The sequence below is a fragment of the Cupressus sempervirens genome, chromosome 3 (genome assembly GCF_028749045.1).
Source record: "Cupressus sempervirens isolate cs-2001-9-10 chromosome 3, ASM2874904v1, whole genome shotgun sequence".
NCBI classification, from domain to species: domain Eukaryota; kingdom Viridiplantae; phylum Streptophyta; class Pinopsida; order Cupressales; family Cupressaceae; genus Cupressus; species Cupressus sempervirens.
The window spans coordinates 318779061-318801285 of record NC_143120.1 but is presented as its reverse complement, the minus strand read 5'-3'; the positions used below and the strand labels follow the sequence as shown (position 1 = coordinate 318801285).

Here is a 22225-nt window from a genome sequence, read left to right as displayed (position 1 = left end):
TTTTCAATTTGTTTCATTTTTGGTGAAGATTAGAACTCTAAATCTATGTTTCTAGTCATTTATTTTCTCTCAAAACCTACCTTCCACTATTCACAAAAGCCAGGGACTCAAGCTCAAACAAAGCTCTTGTTTTTTAATGCTTTTAGAGCTGATTTGTATAATACATTTTTCCTCGTATCTAAATATTTTGAACTTGTTTAAAGGAGAAAGAGTGTTATTTTTCAAAATTTTGAAATGATGGAGTGTTTAATGATCTAAAGAGAAGTTTTATTGATGTAAATTATTTTAATAATTTATATCATTTAGGCAGGATTTTGTTTTCATTCCATTTTTTTCATGTAGTTACTTAGTTATGACTCTTATATTTCTATTTATGATTTTTTTTTCTAGATGATCAAAATCATGTACATATTTTGAATAGAACTTTATCCTATTTTAGAGAGATGGCACCTTTCTTGGAGTGTTTAATAGTGTTTTTTTGCTGCAAAGAGTTTTTTGACATTTCATGCAATATTATAATGGACCATAGATAGTTCATCATACTTGCACAGAAATAAAAATGAAAGATATCCTAGTATGATCTTAAGAAGTTAAGTGTGGAAAGTCTCTTTAAAGAAAGAGATCAAGAGAAGAAAATTGATGCTATTAGCTCATATATATTTGGTGAATTATTTTCTATTAAATGTTTGAAATGTAACTATTCAATATAAATTATTGAATAGAATTACAAATATTATCAAATTAAGAGTCACATTAATAAGTTATTTATGAAAAACAAATTAATATTGGGTATATTATTTCTACATATAATTTATGATGAATCATTGTGAATAGATTTAGGTCCTTCCTACACAAGGTCCTTCCTACACATAAATAGCATAATTAAAACGTTTTGATAAATTTGTGCGAAATATTTTCTCAAGAATAGTAACACAAAAAACCTTAAAGGGTGGTGATTTTTTTAAAGGTATATATTATACATCCCTATCGTTGATGTAAATTTAATTTGTCTATTGTTGTGACTGCCAATCACCATCGCCCCAGCCGGGGGCTCCCTTTCTATTTTTTTTAAAAAAAATTTCCAGCTTTTGCAAAGCACAAGACTAAAGGAGACAAGGATTTAATCCCATTTAGGAAATATGCCAGTTGTCCCTAAAATTTTGGAGTGCAATTTTCAAGAAATGAAGGAAGGAAATGAAGGAAAGAAATGAAGGATTTTATCCTTTATTCCTTAAAAAGCTCGCTCCCTAAAATTTTGGAGCGCAATTTTCAGGAAATGAAGGAAGGAAATGAAGGAAAGAAATGAAGGATTTTATCCTTCATTCCTTAAAAAGCCTGCTTCCTAAAATTTTGGAGCGCAGTTTTCAATGCATGGAGGAATCATGGGTGGATGAGCATATTTACCAAGAAAAGGTGATTGCCGACATTCAGAGTTTGATGGATACCCCAAAGCAAGAATTGATTGATGGTCGAGTTATTAGCGAGGGGGATTTCTATGATTTTATTCGATGTTACAGTGCAGTGATCATGGCTAAGGAAATGTTCGAGAGCTTTACCAGGGAATCCAATCGATGGAAAAATATTGTTGATAACATCAAGTAAGGAATATCAAATGCAATTGCATCCTTGTTATCACAAAGATTAGGGAAAGAGTAAATGACAACTAATAATCTGAAAGTCAAGTTAGAGGAATTCTTTCAGCTAAACGTATATGAAAGAGATGATTTTGAGAACTTCTCCATCTTCTCAAATACAATGCACACTACTAAGGACTTACTACCAGATTGGGATGAAAGCTTGGGAAAAGCAGAAAGAGCAATTGCAGTTCTAGAATTCTAGCAAGAATCTATACCAAGCATCAATACAGAGGAGTCAGAAATAGTATTAGATCAATTTCGATCTTTCAGGTGAAGAAATCAAGGATAGATGCATTAAATCTAGAGTGGGTGTGCATAGGGATCATTTATTACACCCCACTCCTTAAATTAGCATGCATGGTGGGCATTTATTACCCACTATAGTAGTGGATTCCTTATGGCATTAATGTAGATTCCTTTCCATTGCCCTAACCCTAATTAGGGCTGATGTGGCAATGATCTCGACCATCGATTATTGTGATCATCTGGGCTACCCGTTGTAATCGAGGACCTATATAAAGGCCTCATTTCTCATTTGTAAAGGGAGATTTTTATGAGATTATTGCTATGAGCTGCTGAGATAATAATGTTTTAGTAATTCTAATTCATTGCGTAAAGTTAGCCTGAACTCCTTTCATGCATATGCTCAACTTCTATGATTTGTATACATTGTTCTTTATGATGGTGTATGCAGTGGTATGAAAATCTTTGGCATAACCCTTGAAGATTGCACTAGTTCATGCTTAGTTGTAGTATAACATGGCGAAGTGGAATTCAGTAAATTGAGGAATTTGTCCACTAGAATACTATTTGTTGTTATCACTACCCTTAGGATTAGAATAGAATTCCTAAACCCCGTCCTATTTAATTTTTGCATATTTTGTAAAAATCCAAAAAAAGAAGCGCTTCATTGCAAAACCTTAAGATAGCTCCCTCATATAGTATGGCTTGAAATGAATATGAATAAACACGTAAGGCCCCTTGTGATCATCAAAAAATCACATCAACCACCGATCTTATCCATAGTCAAGACCTGGCATTAAAGGAACCTTGAAGTCATTGTACGATCTTCTAGCAATCTTAGCATACACAAGACTTTATTCAAGAGAGGATAAGATATTTTAGTATTTTGTTCTACTGTTTGGTGAGTCATAAAATGCACATCAACAGAAACTCGCGCTAGAAGGAGGGCTTGAGTAAAAGATTTCATAGCAGTTTCACATACTGGAGAATGTTAATCCATCGTCACCCAGGGTACATCGAAGATCCTTGAGATTCACCCCGTGAGCGAATGAATTACAAGAGTTGAGTTTTGATCCAAAGCCTAGGCGAAGAAATAAAGAATTATCTATGAGCCAGAATTCACCAAGTGTATCTGATCTCACAAGGATATTCCAAACTCCACCACCTCAACATCAAGCACAAGGATCAATCCAAGGAGGAGTTCCACCAGGAGCTACACAAATTCAACAGTTATTTGTGCAAATACCTATACAAGTTGTTTCACCTGCAACTGTCCAACAACAAGTTCCAGTAATGGCCCACCAATGGCGTCCACAGAATGCATCACCCCTTGCAATGTTTGCCGCATACAATCATATGCCAAAGAATCCTGAACACTTTTGTTCTAAATTCTTTGTGAATGATGTGAATCGCACTGTTAATGAACACATTAAAATTTTTGAAGATGTCCTCCAGAATAGAAATGTGCAAGATGAGGATGTTGCATGTAAAATATTCCCTTATTCATTGGGTGAGGAAGCATTTTACTGGTATATCAACCTACCTTCAAATTCAATACAGACTTGGCAACAATTGAAGGATGCATTCCTCGGGAAGTTCAGATTGCCTATCACCCCTGCAGAATTGTATAGACAGTTTATCGAGATAAGGAGACAAGAATGTGAATCAATTGGTGCTTTCAATAATCGATTTCAAAGAGCTTATTCAAGATTGCAGGATCCATATCACATAGGAGATGATGCAGCATGACCTATCTACTATGTAGCCCTAGACTATTTCACATCTATGTTTGTTCAAAAAACTCATTCGGCTCCTACAAGTTTGATCCAAGCATATGCTAAGGCAGAGAAAGTTAGTTTACAATTACCAGCAACTACGAATGGAGAACCTAACTATTTTGGAAATGCAAATGCATTGAATCAAGGAGCTTTGAATTATGCTCTGACTATCAATCCAGTTCCTACCCCTTCGAGCCAGTTGGTGTTGCACCCTGGAGCACCTATGTCACAGGCAATGCCCACACAACCAATTTATCTCCAGAACACGACAAATTCTACAAGGACCCAAGAGGAAAAGGATGAGATGAGAGATTTGATTAAACAAGTGAAGAAGTTGTCCACTGAGGTCACTTACCCTAGAAATCAAAATAATCAGTTGCAAAATACACAAAGGAATTATCAGTCATATCAAGGTAGCAACCGAGGTTATCAAGGGAATCCCCCTCCACATCACGATGGTAATCAAGGGCACAATCAAGGATTCAATGAAGGTAATCAAGGATATCATAATAATAACCAAGGTCATCAAAGAAGATTATGGAACACTAATCCAAATAATGGAGGTGTACCATCACCATTGGATAATCCTCCATCTGAGAATCGCCCAGCAGATAAAGTTTTCTTAGCAGAAGCTGCACTATCTGAATGGCGTAGATTACATGAGACTAGTCAACATTCTGAATTACAGTGTCACAAATTTCAAAGAGAAGTGGATATTTTCAAGGGATAAGTGAGGAACACTACCACATCTGAGAATCCTCCTCCTACAGGATATGAGATGGTACCCTCACCAAGATATGACCAAGCATTTGTTTTTGATGATTTTAAGTTTCCTCCTCTTAATTCTTAGGATTACATGCCAATACAAGCTAATAAAAAATTCCCACCAGCTTCAGCAAATGGTCCTATAGAGATGATGCATTATCAAGTCCCACCAGAAAATCAACCTCCACCAGTATCCCCGAATGAATCACTACATAAAGATGGATTTTTATTCCCTCCTCTATATAATAGTGTCTTGGTGGAAGGGACAAGTGAAGTACAAGCTTATCAACAAACATCTGGTAATACTCCAATAAAGACATATCAGAGGAATTATAGGAACCGTGAGCCATTAACATCATCAGTTCCTCCAAATAACTTTTCAACTCCCCCGCATCCAAATGCGAACAATGATCCTGAGCCTCTCAGAGACTCCCCTGAATATCGACAACTCACAAGCTCTCAAGGAGATAGAGGCCAATCTCCCATGACAAATTCTTCACAACGTGATAAAGGAAAGAATAATCTTCAATCCTCTGCTCAACAAGGAGAACAAAGGCAATGTGAAAATCTAGGACAAAAATAGAAAGGAAGTTCTTCTAGAGAGGAATTGAAAAGGTTGAGTTCTTATGTACTAGAGGAATTCAAGAAAATTAAAATGAGTCTTCCACTATATGAATTGATGAAGATTTCATAAATTAGAGATACATTATTGGAAAGTTTCAATGACGCCCCCACAACGATTGTTTCTCAAAATGTATCACATCCTCCAAGAGGGGTATCCAATATCCAACAATACAATTTTGCACAAAACACCAATGTTGCAGATGATGTATTACCATATGCATCTAAGCTTGCTGAGAATCCTTCAAGTTTCATTGGAATGGTGCAAAACTCTCAGGATGATCAGAAGGTTACATCAAATGGACAAGTATCTTCAAAGGATCCATCACTAGAAATGATCAAAGATAATTCTCCTATAGTGGAAAGTTCCATGACAACTCAAAATGGGAGAAATTCTATACATAAAAATGAGACATTTGATTCAAAAGGGCAAAAGCCAGTGGTTTTTTATCAAGGGAAGGAGGAACCTACACCTGTCCTAGTATCTGTTAGAATTTTCAAAAAAATGTTACATAATTTTTTAATTGACTCTGGTGCATCAAGTAATGTAATGCCATTGGACATATGTAGAAAGTTGGGATTCATTCCACTCTAGACTGACAATAAAGTCACATAATTGGATAAAATTGAAGTACCAGTCATGGGAGAGTTGAATAATATTCACATGCAATTGGCCTCTAATCCACGTGTTCAAAGTTATATTGACATATCTGTTGTGGATATTCCTAAAGGGTATGGCATGCTTCTTAGTAGAGATTGGGCAAGGAAATTGAATGGTTATATTGCAACGGACTTTTCACACATGTGGCTCCCATGGAAGGGAATTCCCAATCAGATAAGGATAGAGAGCACTCCAAGGCTCCGGTTGTTGATCACTGAGTATGGTGAACACAATGAGATCTTGTTTATGGAAACCACTTTGGGATCATATATTCCCAAAACTGGAGAGGTTTTAATGTTGCAAGGTTACAATCAAGGGGGATGTCCTGATGTGACTCCAACTTTTGCTAAGATACCAGTTATGGATAATTCAGAACCATCACTGAATGAAGGAATGTTTGAGAATTTTAGGAATTTTGTCCTAAAATGCATTAAGCAGGAAGTTGAACTAGGAAAAGGTGCAACCATTCAAAATTTGTTGTTACCCAACTGGTGTAGAATACATGATGCTTTTCATTCTGAGATATCATGCACCATGTGCAAAGAAGAAATTGCACAAGTTTCCAAAATGGTTCCACAAGCATTGATAGCAAAAAATGTGGTCAAAATGAACTCATCCTGTATGAAAATTTTAGACCCACAACAAGAAAGAATTCAAGAAGGTGAAATAGGACAAGAAGAACATCAAAAAGAATCCAAGGATTCAAAGATAAAATCACCCACGGAATATGAAAATGATCAAGTATGGACTCTATCCTTTGATGGATCCAAATCAAAGAAAGGTAGTGGAGTTGGTGTTGAACTCATCAGCCCAACTGGAGAAACATGTTTGGCATCACATAGGTTGTAGTTCCCTTGTACTAATAATGTGGCTGAGTATGAATCATTGGTCATTGGATTTCTCCTCGCTATCCAAAAGGGTGCCAAAATCCTACATGTACGTGGAGATTCAAACATAGTCATTGGATAGGTACGCAAGAAATATACATTCCATGATAAAAGATTGGGTCAGTATCACAATAGAGTTTGGGACCTAATCAAAAGCTTTGATGCTTTCAATATTAAAAGGATAAGTCGAACAAGCAATCCAGGAGCAAACTCTTTGGCTCAATCTGCAAGTTCATTAGAACCATTAGCCATGGATTGTGTGAAGAAATTTATAGTTGAGCTGACTTTAGTACCATTAGTTCCTGACAACATCACAAATTTTCAAGTGTTTGAAGATGACAAGCATATTCTTGATTTTTTGACAAGCTCGAGGGTATTTGAAGCACAAGTCATAGATGAAGGAGAACAACAACAAGCTCAATTTGAAATTGATGAGATTATGAATTTAAGGACAAATACCATTCCAAAAGGAATGATTGAACTAGAGAGAATTTTTGATGCCGACAGACTAAGTTCCCTCAAGTACCAAAGTACTGAAGGAGGGGAATGTGAAAAGGTGAACTTGGGAATGAAAGAAAATGTCAAGAATGTATTTATCGGGAAAGTTTGTACCCCCATAGAAAAGAAGGAAATATTGAAGCTTATGAAGGAGTTCCCTAATGTGATTTCTTGGGGATATGAAGATCTAAAGACATATGATACGTCTCTCATTACACATACTATTCCGTTAAAGAAAATCAGTAAACCATTTAGACAAAGGCAGAGACCAATGAATCCATTGTTAGAACCACTAATACATCAAGAAGTGAAGAAGTTATTGTCAGCAAGGATTATATTCATAGTTCGACACTCAATGTGGGTTGCCAATCTTGTACCTATTAGAAAGAAGAATGGAGAGATAAGGTTGTGCGTGGACTTTAGAAATCTCAATAGAGCTTCAAAGAAGGATAATTATCTAGTGCCATCATTAGATGAAGTGATACAAGTTGTTAACGATTCTCAAATGATGTCATTTTTAGATGGTTATTCTAGATATAACCAAGTGATGGTAGAAGAAGAAGATAGACTAAAGACAGCATTCACAACAAAATGGGGTATATTTTCTTATAGAAGAATGCCTTTTGGTTTGATCAATGCAGGAGCCACTTTTCAAAGGGCCATGGATTATGCTTTTAGAGACTTGGTAAAGAAGTGCATCATCATTTACATGGATGATCTCACAGTATTCTCTCGACGTAGGGAAGATCACATCAGTGATTTAAGGAGAATCTTCCAAAGATGTAGAAGATATGGGATTTCCTTGAATCCAAAGAAATGCATGTTTGCTATCACTGAAGGAAAATTGTTAGGACATGTAATATTAGAAAGAGGAATCTCAATTGATCCTGAGCGCATTGAGGCAATATCAAAGATAGGATTGCCAACTAGTCAGAAAGAACTAAAGTCATTCTTTGATAAAATTAACTTCGTAAGGAAGTTCATAACTGGATTGCAGAGATAGTAAGGCCATTAAATGACATGCTAAAGAAAGGAGCAAGGAAAGATTGGACACCTACAACAAAAAAGGCATTCAAAGAAATCAAGCAAGCAATCGTGGATGCTCCTATTTTGTTGAGTCCTGACTACACCAAGCCTTTTTATATATATTCTTATCCTCAGAACACACTTGCGCAGCTATCCTCACCCAGAAGGCAGATGATCAGGATGAACATCCTATTGCATTCATGAGTTCACCCATGAAAGATGCAGAATTGAGATATCTGAATGTTCAAAAACAAGCTTATGCTTTGGTGAAAGCAATAAAGGAATTTTGACACTACATCCTAAGAAGCAAGGTTTATGCAGTAGTTCCTGATGCAACAGTAAAGACTTTACTAATGCAGAATGAATTGGGAGAAAGAAGAGGAAAGTGGATGGCAATTATTCAAGAATATGACATGGAGATACAACCAATGAAGTTAGTACGAGGAAAAGCTCTAGCCCAAACCCTATCTACAACTAGTCTCGGGTTAGTACAACAAGTATATGTGTTAGAAGAAGTATCCCTAGATGAGTGGTATGATGATATTGTTCATTATTTGTTGAACCATAAGTCTCCATCACACTTGAACTCTGTTCAAAAGCACTTATTGAGAATGAAGAGTCAAAATTCTATGCTTCAAGGATCTGTGCTATATAAAAACAATCATGATGGGGTTTATTTGAGATGTGTTGGAAAGGAAGACACTAGACACATCATTGAGCATTTTCATAGTAAATATGAAACCAGTCATGGAAGTGGATTGGCTATGGCTCATCAAATATCAAGAGCAAGGTATTATTGGCCAACCTTGTTTAAAGACACTTATGAACACGTGAAGACTTGTCACACATTTCAGATAGCTACGACACATGAAAGAAATCTTGCTATGCCATTACAACCTATTATTTTAGTAAAACTGTTCGCAAAATAGGGGTTAGATTTCATCGATCCCATCAATCCACCATCATTAGGACACCACCAATATATCCTGACTGCTATAGACTATTGCACCAGATGGATCGAGGCTCAATCACTGAAAAATTGTAAAACAATGGTTGTTATCAAATTTCTTGAAGAAAATATCATTACCAGGTTTGGATGTCCCCATGCATTTGTATGTGATAATGGGCTAGCATTTAGATCGTTGAAGTTCTCAAACTGGGCATTTGACTATGGGATCACACTAAACTTTTCATCAAACTACTATCCACAAGGGAATGGATTGGTAAAATCAACAAACAAAAATCTACTGAGTGCAATGAAGAAGTTATTAGAAAATAACCCTAGGGACTAGCATACACAGCTGAGATTCGCACTTTGGGTAGATAGGATCAGAATAAAGAGTTCTTTGGGGACATCTCCATACCATTTAGTCTACAGACAAGATCTAGTTTTTCCTATCCAATTGAGGATTCCAACACTACAATGCATGCAAGATTTTATGGAAGGAGAAGATAGAGTGCAGACATGTTTGATCCAATTATTGCACTTGGAAGAGAAGAGGGATGAAGCATTGGAAAAGTTTGCTAAACATCAAGGAGTTGTTAAGAGATGGTTTGACAAAATGGAAAAGGTTAAAAAATTTTGAATTTCAGATCTGGTACTTTGCTGGGATAAGGCACATGAAAAGAAAGGTGGACATGATAAGTTTGATAATCTGTGGAAAGGTCCTTATTAGATTTCTGAAATTTTGGGAGATAATGCATTCAAGCTTAAGACTGTAACAGGAAAGGGAGTCCAATTTCCTATCAATGGGCAATTCCTCAAGCATTATTTCTGCCCTTAGGTTTTCTTTGTGAAGCCTAACCTGTATATAGTTAGTTTAGGTTTTCCTTTGTGGTGTGTTTTTGTTTTTTTTTTTTTTCCTTTTTTTTAAAGTTAGGTGGGCATTTTGGTTTGTCTACCCTCTCCTAGTTAGGAGTTTTGGCTTTGCATAGTTTAGGTTTCTTTCCCTAGGTTGTCTTCCTTGGGTGGTTCATTTTTCTCTCTTCTTTTGGTTTGGCTTCAGTTTTGGCTTTTTTTAGTTGGCTCATAGCTGTGAGAATCTCCTTTTTGCAAGTGGAGTGGTGTCATGATTTGGTTACTTCATCTGAAGACTTCACCGAGTTTTTTTTATTTCATTTCTTGGATAATTGTTATGAAGAGCATTAAAATCTCGGCTATCCTTCATATATTTTCAATAGGTTAGAAAACATACTTGACTCGGAAGGTTAATCATACATTGTGTCTTGACGCATGAACTCTAAGGTTGCCACATATTTCACACTCTTAACTATTTCTCTAAGTCCATTTATGTGTCTTTGGAAAGGTCATGACTTGTGAAAATTTTAAAATCTTACTTCAGCGCCACTATAACTCCTAAACCCATGGTAAGCTTCATTACTTACAAGCCAAGAGAAAAGAAAGAAATGAAATACAAATTCAAAAAGGAAAAAAAAAAAAAAAAAAAAAGAGAGAGAAAAATGATGAAATAATGAGATTGGCTTAGGGGGTACGCGGAAATCTCCATTGGTGTTCTAAAGAATAATTCGTCGAAAGTGAAGCAATCTCTGTTAGTTTTACAACGACAACTCCGTCGGGGCTATGGACACCTGATTGGCAGTGGGGCAATGTCTAGGATGCTTTTGAAGTCAAGAGGAATCAATAACTTGTCATGATTAATCCTAGGATTTCAGAGTGGTCTTGTTAAGATGGAATTAATATAAATTGCACACACTCAAGTTGTCGCAGAGTAAATGTGTTTTTGATCCAATATATGATTATTCTCCCCTTTTGAGCTTGTTTTCTCTCTTATTGATGACGTAAGATAGAGAAACCAGAGATTTTGAGTTCAGATTAAGTCTTATCCTTGAAATGCTTGTAACATTTCACTCGTGGAGTCACCAAATGTTGTGACCGCCAGTCACCATCGCCCCAACCGGGGGCCCCCTTTCTATTTTTTTAAAAACTTTTCCCAGCTTTTGCGGAGCACAAGATTGAAGGAGACAAGGATTTAATCCCATTTAGGAAATATGCCAGCTGTCCCTAAAATTCCGGAGTGCGATTTTCGAGAAATGAAGGAAAGAAATGAAGGATTTTATCCTTCATTCCTTAAAAAGCTCGCTCCCTAAAATTTTGGAGCGCAATTTTCAGGAAATGAAGGAAGGAAATGAAGGAAAGAAATGAAGGATTTTATCCTTCATTCTTTAGAAAGCCCGCTCCCTAAAATTTTAGAGCGCAGTTTTCAATGCATGGAGGAATCATGGGTGGATGAGCATATTTACCAAGAAGAGGTGATTGTCGACATTCAAAGTTTGATGGATACCCCAAAGCAAGAATTGATTGATGGTTGAGTTATCAGCGAGGGGGATTTCTATATTTTATTTGATGATATAGTGCAATGATCATGGCTAAGGAAATGTTCGAGAGCTTTACCAAGGAATCCAGTCGATGGAAAAAGATTGTTGATAACATCAAGCAAGGAATATCAAATGCAGTTGCATCCTTGTTATCACGAAGATTAGGGGAAGAGGAAATGATAACTGATAATTTGAAAGTCAAGTTAGAGGAATTCTTTCAGCTAAACATATATGGAAGAGATGATTTTGAGAACTTCTCCATCTTCTCAAATACAATGCACACTACTAAGGACTTACTACCATATTGGGTTGAAAGCTTCGAAAAAGTAGAAAGAGCAATTGCAGTTCTAGAATTCTAGCAAGAATCTACACCAAGCATCAGTACAGAGGAGTTGGAAATAGTATTAGATTGATTTCGATCTTTTAGGCAAAGAAATCAAGGATAGATGCATTAAATGCAGAGTGGGTGTGCATAGGGATCATTTATTACACCCCACTCCTTCTTAAATTAGCATGCATGGTGGGCATTTATTACCCACTACAGTAGTGGATTCCTAATGGCATTAATGTAGATTCCTTTCCATTGCCCTAACCCTAATTAGGACTGATGTGGCATGATCTCGGGCATCAATTATTGTGATCATCCGGGCCACCCGTTGTAATCGAGGACCTATTTAAAGGACTCATTTCTCATTTGTAAAGGGAGATTTTTATGAGATTGTTGCTATGAGCTGCTGAGATAATAAAGTTTTCATTGAAGTTTGGTGAATACTTGATGTATCTTAGTGCTTGCTTGTTCTCCTAAATTTCTTCAAGTAGATTAAGTTTAGCATAGTCAATGTGTGGTGATTACAATGGAGAATATGATGGTGTATTGATGAATTCCTTTGGTTCATACTTTTGATGTTTTAGTGATTCTAATTCGTTGTGTAAAGTTAGCCTGAACCCCTTTCATGCATATGCTCAACTTCTATCATTTGTATACATTGTTCTTTATGATGGTGTATGCAGTGATATGAAAATCTTTGGCATAACCCTTGAAGATTGCACTGGTTCATGCTTAGTTGTAGTATAACTTGGCGAAGTGAAATTCAGTAAATTGAGGAATTTTTCCACTAGAATACTATTTTTTGTTATCAATACCCTTAGGATTAGAATAGAATTCCTGAACCCCATCCTATTTAATTTTTGCATATTCTGTAAAAATCCAAAAAAAGAAGTGCTTCATTGCAAAACCTTAAGATAGCTCCCTCATCCAATATGGCTTGAAATGAATATGAATAAACACGTAAGGCCCCTTGTGATCATCATCAAATCACATCAACCACCGATCTTATCCACAGTCAAGACCTGGCATTAAAGGAACCTTGAAGTCATTGTATGATCTTCTAGCAATCTTAGCATACACAAGACTTTATTCAAGAGAGGATAAGATATTTTAGTATTTTGTTCTACTGTTTGGTGAGTCATAAAACAGACATCAACATATATAAAAAAAGTAAATGTTTCAAGGGTGCATGTTACTTTTAGAAAGAGTGGTTGTAAGCTAAAATGAGGCGATTAAGTTTTAACCATAGGATACCAGGTTACTTTTTAAAAATCTATTTATTTAAGTGATAAATTAGTATAATGTAAGTTATGACACTATGTTATGAAACATATTGGTGAAAATGGTCTCAAGTACATTATAAATAAGAGTTGTCACTCTTTATAGACTTGATTCCATGGCTTTTAAAAATCTATTTATATAGGTGATAAATTAGTACAATGTAAGTTATGACACTATATAATGAAACATATTGGTGAAAATGGTCTCAAGTATATTATAAATAAGAGTTTTCTTATAGTTGTAGATTGCTACCTAAAATTTAAAATTAAGAAATGATAGCAACTTATTTTTAAATACTTTGAAAAAATATCTAGTGCAAACTTTTCCACTACAATAATCATCAACTTATTTACAATTGTTATGAATTAAACATATATATTTCCTAAAGTAATTTCAAATATGTATACAAATTCAACAAAAATCTAATTTCCAGTCAACCCAAACACTTTTTTTTTCTTCTTTTTTTCTAAATAGTTTGATACAATAAACAATTAGAGTTATATTAATTAAAACATTCATTCCAATCAACAATTTAAAATGTGTTTACTAAAAGTATATTAAAGATGCATTTGATCTTTGTTCATTAATTTTTTGAAATTTGTCTATAGTTGTATTTTTATAATTTTAATATCTTATAACATAGGATAAAAAATAAATTTAAAGTTCAAAAATTCTTATAAAATAGGTAATATTAGAAATCTAGAAATGTTACTTTTTGCATCTATTGGTCTTTTAGGGAAAAAAAAAAAAAAAAAAAACCACTAATGAAAATTTGAAGAGATAATTATAAAAATGAATATTTTTAAGAAATTAAAAATTAAAATAAAATGATTACAAATGAAAAATAATAATAAACCATCAACTTAACAATAATCTAAACAAAACAATATAAATGACCCATAAGACAACAAATAAAAATAGGGCTAGAGACCTAAAAGATGAATAGAGGCTTTTTACAACTTTTACAATCTCGATATTATTACAAATGATTTTTACATTAATATCTAGAATGTATGATGATTAATTTTATATTATTCCTTGTCTTTAACATGGCTATGAGTTCTTCGAAAGGACCCTTGTACTAGAATTTAACATTCATTTTTCTCCTAGTCTATCATTATTGTAAAATAGGCTATTGATTTTGTTAGTATAAATGCTAATGGTGTTTGTATGGGGGAGTATGTTAGCAATGTTGGAGATAGATTAAGAGAGTATGTGTTGCATTCATGAGAGTGATTGTCATCAATGTCAACATACATGTTATTCTGTCAAGATTAGCAAAGTTATAGAGGAAAAAGTGTTTGGCATGGTTTGAGGATTGGAGATAAGATTATTCACACTTGATGATATGATCATCATAATGTCTAGATACTACAATTACGAGAGCATATGGAAATATCAAGACTAGTTTGAGTTAGAGGATTTTAGTGAAGACAACTTTCAAATAGCATTTATGGAAAGAGGATTTTAGTGAAGACAACTTTCAGATAGCATATATGGAAAGAAGGTACTATTATTTTGATTCTATCTCCTCATAGGAATAGAGTTTGATAAAGAGGATTAAGCTAGAGTTTGAAGACATGGTAGCAATTTCTTGGTTAAAATGGCATAATTAGATGATCAATGTGCAAAAAGTTATGGAGACTATGAGATGCCAGTTTTCTTGTAATCTTCGATAGAGTGTATAATTATAATGTAACATGTATTATAATATCTTAATGACATCCTATATTATTATTTTAAATTATGAAATCCTCAAGGCCAACTCGATAACTTTTTTTAGCACTTGGTATTAAGGAAATTTCATTTCCTTCTTGTAAAGTGTGGTTTTGGATTAATAAGATCAATTTGAAAACTTGAATGTGAATATCTTTTGATCAGAGAAGAGATTGATGAGGGTTGATTTATTGTGAGCTTCAAAAAAACCATATTAGGAATGGATTTTTGGTTTGGTTAGTTTAGAAATCTTGGATATGCTTATCTAGAAGATTGTCTAGTGAAGATAGTTTTTGAGGCTATTTGGAAAAAGGGTTCATTTTTCCTCCTTTCAACACCTGCTAGGGTTGGCACAACTCCTAATAGGGCTAGAATCTCCTAAAATGGATTCAAAGTCTCCTAGTAGGGACTCATATGTACTGATTATATTTCATTGAGTCCTAATAGGGTCCATCCTTTCATAAGGAACATTTATAGTAGTAAACCATCTTGTGGAAAATATTCTCACTGGGGTTTTCCCTCTAATGAAGGGTTTCCTTAGTTAACATATCTTATTTATTATGTATAGTTATCTTCCTATGGTTTTTTAATCTACTAATTACATGTCTCATAATTAATAAAGATATTGAGGGTTATTTTAATTGCAAGTAAGATATTTTCAAAGTAAATGAAGAAGGAATTTAAGATGATTGGAGAAACAAAATACATATTAGGATTGTAGATTGTATAGAATAAGGATGGAATTTTCATATCACAAATTTGAATTGCAAATTTGTAAACTTGTTTGAACACCTAAGATAGCTAGATGTAAGTTATCTAGCACAGATGAATCTCTTAGTTCTAAACAAAAGAAGTACATATTTATGATTGGTGGATTGCAGTATTTGACACATATTAGACCTAATATAGCTAATACAGTTGGAATTGTTGGAAGATTTTAGGTAGATCCTAAAGAGACACACTATGTAGTATATTTGAAAGGCACACATGATTAAGGATTATGATATATAATAGATCACAAGATTTAACTTTATGTGTGTACACAAATGTTGATTAGCAAGGAAGTTTAGATGATAGATAGAGTGTTAGTGGTAGAGCATTCTTCTTGGGAGGAAGATGGGTTCTTTGGCTGAGCAAGAAATAGGATTGCAATTCATAAAGCACAATAGAAGAAAAGTATGTAGCAATAGAAAATAATTATAATTTGATTATTTGGATGAAGAAAATGCTGAAAGACATTGGGATTGAGTTTAAAGAACCTATCATCATACATTGTGATAATACAAATAGAGTATGTCAAAGAATCCATTTTTACATCGAAAATATATATATATATATATATATATATATATATATATATATCTATTTAGTATCAATTTTTGAGAGAAAAAGTTGCAGAGAAAGAAATCAAATTGGAATATGTTAGAACAAATGAACATATAGCACATATATTTACAAAACCTTTGACTAAGGAAACATTTGAGTACTTGAGAGGTATGAGTGGGGTTATGCCCCAACCTACTTTTGAGTAGTTGATATAGAGATTGTATCAGGTTGATGCTTCTCCTATGGGGGTATCTGTGCTTGAGATGAGTCAATAAGGACTCTTGGTATTTTTATTTAATAGTGTCTTTGGACACTTGAGCTTATTGCATATTGTGTTGGAGATGGTTGAACTTCAAGAATTGACATTATGGTTCCTTTATCATTGATGTCAATGGGGGAGATAATAAAACATGAAAAAAATCTTTTGGGGGAGAGATTAGTACATGAATTTGATAATGAGGGAGATATGTGAGTAATACATGATCATTATTTATCTCAATGGAGACAGTATTGATGTTGATGTATGAGGGATATTAACATTGTCCTTGTGCATGTTGTTTACTTTATGGTTGTGATTTAAACATGAGAAATTCTTTACAACCTTTCTAATATTGAGATGTATGTTTACATTTATGGGCAACATGAATAGAAGAGTAAATACAGATAAGAAAGAAATATATTTGGTATTCATGAAACTTCGATGTTTTTCATCTATGTTGCCATCAATGCCAAAGGGGCAGATTGTTAGCATCATACTAATGGTATTCCTATGGGAGGTATGCTAGAAATGGTGGAGACAAAATTCAGAGCTTATGTATTGCATTCATGTGATAACCCCACCTTGAGATAAGAATTTAATAATAAATATATATTATATATAAAGTTTATAATAAGTAAAATAATAATAAATATCACCCTAGACATATACATATTGATTATGTATTAAAATATTAATAATATAAATAAAAAATAGTATTATTAATAACAAGAAACATTTTATATATATATATATATATATATATAATTTAATTAACATATAATAATATTATTAATGTGATGTTAATATAACCTATTAAAAAAGACATCACTCTTAAATTGAAAATTGTGTGTGTATATACAAGAAAGGATCATTGGGGATATGGAGAAATATGAAGAAAATATATGCATTTGATCTGCAATCGGAAAGATGAATTAAATTAAATTAAGGTGCTAGTAGAAGACATTACAATTGGTATCGAGCAAATTCGATCTTAAGGAAGTGCTAAATCGGGTGCATGTTCTAGACTAGTTTTATAAACATAACAATGAAGACTACTGAAAAATGATTCAAATTATCAAGCCGTGGACTTCTACAGTTGTAACTGAAAATAATAGCTATGGTGCTCGATAAGTTTTTGCAGCGGAAAATTTTCACGATTTTAATGGTACCATTCCTCTTTGGCGCAAAACTCTTTGTTTTAAATGAATCTGCAATATAAAGTATGCCATTTACACCGCGGTAGTTTCGTTAGCATGTTTTGCCGGTACCTGTAGATGACATAAGCACTCTTAAAACCATGGCAAGAAGAAGATACATACTTTGCAAAATATTAGAATATCAATATGGAAATCCAACTACTCATATTGTCACTTCATATTCCATTGATTATCATCGCAAACTATAGTGTTGAATTAGTCACGGTGAAATTAGAAAACAAGTGTGACTCAAAGTATCTACATTGGGGAGGACCTTATTTAGTGATGCTTCTGCCCTCATAACATATAATTTAATTGCACCCTCTTTGTGTGCTTCGGAATCACAAGGTCTCGAAATCGAATCCCACAAAAATCCTACGTGTTATTGCAAACCTGTTAAGAAATTAGTTTAGAGTTTCTATACATTGAGTGGTTCCATTATAAACAATTGCCAGAAAATAACAACGCCACCGGAAGAGTCTTCATACATGGTCGATCTCCTGAAGAGAGAGGTCATTAATCCACTAAATGATACAAATGTACTGTCAGCAAAATGCCATTTTAATAAACATTGTAGGTGGGAGACTGTGAACGACCATAACTTAAAGAGGACAGATAATTTGGAGATACAGCCGCCATTTATTACTGCTAGCATTCAGAGTTCAAGGTCAATCAAAATCTTGAAGTCTTCAGGATTACTTGTTGGTGCTGGATGATCGGGACCACCTGCTACATTATGCCTTGCAACTCGTTGGTTCCTTTTTCTCGGAATTATTATTAATTATGATTTTGTTGTGATAAATAATCTTCTTTGATAGGTGCATTAAGCATTGCAAATGTATTGGACATCCTTGGCAAATATGATATAGTTGTGGATGTAACAGAGAACGTAGAAAAGCTCAGATGAAGGTGTGATAAACACTAGTTTAATACAAGATATCCTAATCAAATATAGTGATCATAAAGAAATTCGGTGGATTTGCACAGAGTTTTTGTAAATTCACTGAAACATTTCATTGCTTCAAACACATAGAAGAGAAAAAGATGAAATCAGGGACAGCGGTAGAGAAAGCAATGGATAATCAATTGAAAATATATAGCTGGTTATCATCAAACAAGAATAGCGAAATGAGACAAATGGACATACAAATTACACAGACAAACATATGATTCTCCAGGATAAATAAAACAAGGGCTGCAGTGCAGCACAGTTCCTACAAGACGGTGCCACAATTGCCAAAAAAAAAAAAAATGTTGAATTGGTTAAAAAAACATTAGATACAAACATATATATGTAGTTTTAATTTCGAATTTATCAACTTGGAAGAGATAACAGACACAGAATATTGATATTCTTGCAGCATGACATTATAGACCAGCCAGTTTTTTCAAATGCATCTTAATCCATTGTTGACAGAACGAATATAGAAGGAAAATTCCAATTATAAAAGCTTGCTATAGTCAATACATAATAGATAATAAGAATTACATTGAATATTCTTAAAGACTTGGATACATCAAACTACATATACTTTAATCTGACCTACAAGAGAGTGTTGCTAGATAGTAGTCTAACTAGTCTAACTAGAGTACATTGCATAGAATTGGGCACACTTACCACCATCAAACTACATAGGACTTTAGATCTAAGCGGTAGAAAATTGATAGTTGACAAATTTTGCCAAAAGATGACATCTCTTTAGAGCTAAGTGCATCCCATCAAAATTATCCTTTTCCTGTAACTTCTCTTTTGATAATAGATGAGGGCTGAAGGAGGTATGAAACAGAAAATATTCAAAAAAAATTCACAGAAATTTGAGAAAGAAAACAAAAGAATTGAGAAAATCTTCACTGGAGATTTTCCTATGCCTTGGCATAATACCACGATCTTCCCTTATTCTTGAAGCACACCAGTCCACATAAGAAATAGCAATCCGAAAAGAAAGAAAAAATGATTGCAGCCACATTATGCCAGTCATGCTTCACTAGCCTTGCACAAATTATAATTGCAGCAGAGGCTATCCTATGCATAACTCCAGTAAGAACAAGCTATATCAGAAGTTCCACACACAAGTGACAGAGATGTAAGTATGTTGCAATCCTCTAACCACAAGAGGGGTTTGAAACATCACTACTGAGCCAAAATAAAGAAGTTTATGATTAGTCAAGCCCGGTCACTCTCACTCTCAGAATTCGAACCACCAACACAACCAATAAAAACCCTAAGAACTGAACCTAAAATGAATATTTTCCTTTACTGACATGAATAGTGGAAAAATCTTTGTTATCAAAATCTTGTCCATCCTCTTGTCTCAAGGCTAGATTTCCCTTCTATGCAAACGTATCCCCTCCATCTAATTTTAAACATTTTATCTTGTTGAGCTGTAACCTTTCAATGGGTACTTCTATCTTATTGAAATATCCTGCATTTGTGAGATATTGTTATGGATAGAGTTAAACTCAAAAAAATTAATATATTGTATTCATAAGTACTGAGAGATTTATACAATAGTTATATATAATTAACTGGATATTATTTCTGAATTCTGTAACATATAATTGAACCCAGAAATAACATTTGTTTAATTTTCATTGATAATTCCAATTCATATTTTTACTACACCAAAGAGAAACATCAGATCTTTGTAGCAATCTTCTCCTAACGCCATACGTGTGAAAATACAGGATGTAACTGAACATAAAGATAATGAGTATGATAAGCTAATTTTAACCCAAGGTCTGGGGATCGCTCCCCTATTCGAAAAGTGTATGTGATAAGGTTTCCATTGGAAATAATGCCTTAGATGGAAGTACAGAGGAAGGAAATTAAGAGGTCATCAAGTGGTCAGAGGAGCAATTTTGTATCTTCTTTTTCTACTTCAGCTAGTGTTGATGACAAGAAAGATTTCCAGCTAAAGGGCACTAAGCCAATGAACCATCTTAGACGATATGGTGATGCAATCCTTAGAAGAGAAGGTTAACCTGTTATCGGTTTTCAAGTTGGTAGCAACTTCAAGGTTACCTGTCAACGCAGAATCGGTAGACAGTAACTGTATTAGAGGGAAGAAAACAAAGAGCTATATACAGCTTACTTTTAGAGGAGTAATTTCCAAGCAACTCGGATGATTAAAGTAAGATATCTTCCAAAGTAAGAAGAAATCCAAACAGGAAAATAACAAAAAAAAACTATATCCAAGTTTGGAGAACACGACTTCTCAAACTTTCAAATGAGAACATCATTAATTCAAACAAGGTAAATCAAACTGAATGAGGAAAACAGGAAACCAACATTATTTCTCACCAGCCCAACAACAACAAAAATGATTCTTCACTTACCTAGTTTTGACAACAAAATCTGTTAGGATATAGCAACAGAGATGAAAATAACATGATTAATAAGGGAAATAGGACCCAAAAAAGGGAAGAGCAATTAGAAAATTAGACTGCAAACAACATGGATAAAACAATTCTTCATAAATCCATTTATAAAAATACAATTTTCAAACTGCTGATTGGAAGAATACAACAGATACCCTCATGGTTTTAAACATAACTAAACTTAGTTGACAGGAAAATTGACCCCAAAATTGGGGGATTTGACGTGTACAAAAATGCTCTAAAACCTTATTGTGATGCTAGGAAAATACAGGGAATTCAAGCTTGTGGGCAATATCTCCGAAAAAAAAAACTGATGTCTCAAAAATCATTGAAATTAAATTTCCAAACAGCAGTAAAACCTATATCATCGGTGGCTAGAACCAAAGGCACAAAAGAAATGAGCGGCAGCCATTCAATGTCATGAAAAATTAATGCACATAAAAAGGTCACTTTAAACTCTTTACACATAGACCATTTTTTACTAGTAACAACTGAAATGTTGTGCCTCTATTTGGAAATTACACTTTTTTTTAATTGCAAAAAGTCAGACATTCAAGAATACATGCTAGCAGTTTGGAAGAATGGAAGAGATCACGGAAATTAAAAGCCATCATTCAAGATAATTATTTATTTCTTTTGAAAGAAACATTTTTTTCAACTGAGTCAAACAACATACAAGTAGAGTAAATCTCCAGAGAAAAATCTACAACCGTCAATGTCTGTAAAAAAAATTATTCAGAAAGCAAAATGTGCATATTAATGAGTTTAGGGTTAATGCTCTAGTAGCTCGCATATTCCAAATCTTATCCAATTAGTTTCTTATAGGTCCGAAGTGAAACTAATTGGTCCGCAGTTGTCACTTTGCATTTTTATGGTGACGTTTTATTAAATTCATTAGGTCTCTCTTAGTTACTTAATTTGTATTAACTTTTTCTTTAAAAATGTTGAACAAATTTGAAATGAAAAAATCTGTTTCGAGAAATCCATTGAATTTGGAAGACTACCCGAAATTAAAAACAGAGCTAAGGCCATTACATAAGTCTGAGCATCTCTGAAAAAGTGAATTGTGGAATATACTACAGACGTCTCCCATCTCAGTTGCATGTCAAAAACAATTGTAAATATACCAGCTATTTTTCCTTTTAATGTGTGAAATGTGGATAGTTGAAGAAAACCAACCCGAAAAAAACTAAAAGCAAAGAACAGCAGCACAAAACATATTGGAGGAGAAAATATATTTTATTGATTGATTGGATTGCAATGCGATTACCTCTCTGTATATAGAGACC

The 22225-nt window shown here is 34.0% G+C and overlaps 1 protein-coding gene across 8 annotated transcripts in view; it reads right to left on the bottom strand.

Annotated features, from left to right (window-relative positions):
- The window catches only part of LOC149566273 (uncharacterized), a 143728-nt gene that overhangs the window by 52147 nt on the left and 69356 nt on the right, over window positions 1-22225 (bottom strand). Inside the window, exon 5 of one of the 8 annotated variants that reach the window (XM_089819684.1) lies at window positions 17270-17630. The exons of 5 other annotated variants lie outside the window; for them this stretch is intronic. In XM_089819684.1, the coding sequence (XP_089675810.1) occupies window positions 17611-17630 (20 nt within the window). In that variant the 3' untranslated portion in view covers window positions 17270-17610. Of the gene's footprint in view, window positions 1-17269; window positions 17631-18981; window positions 19982-20012; window positions 20581-22225 lie in introns of those variants that run through there. 2 more of the 8 variants (XM_089819681.1, XM_089819680.1) reach the window with 2 other exon arrangements.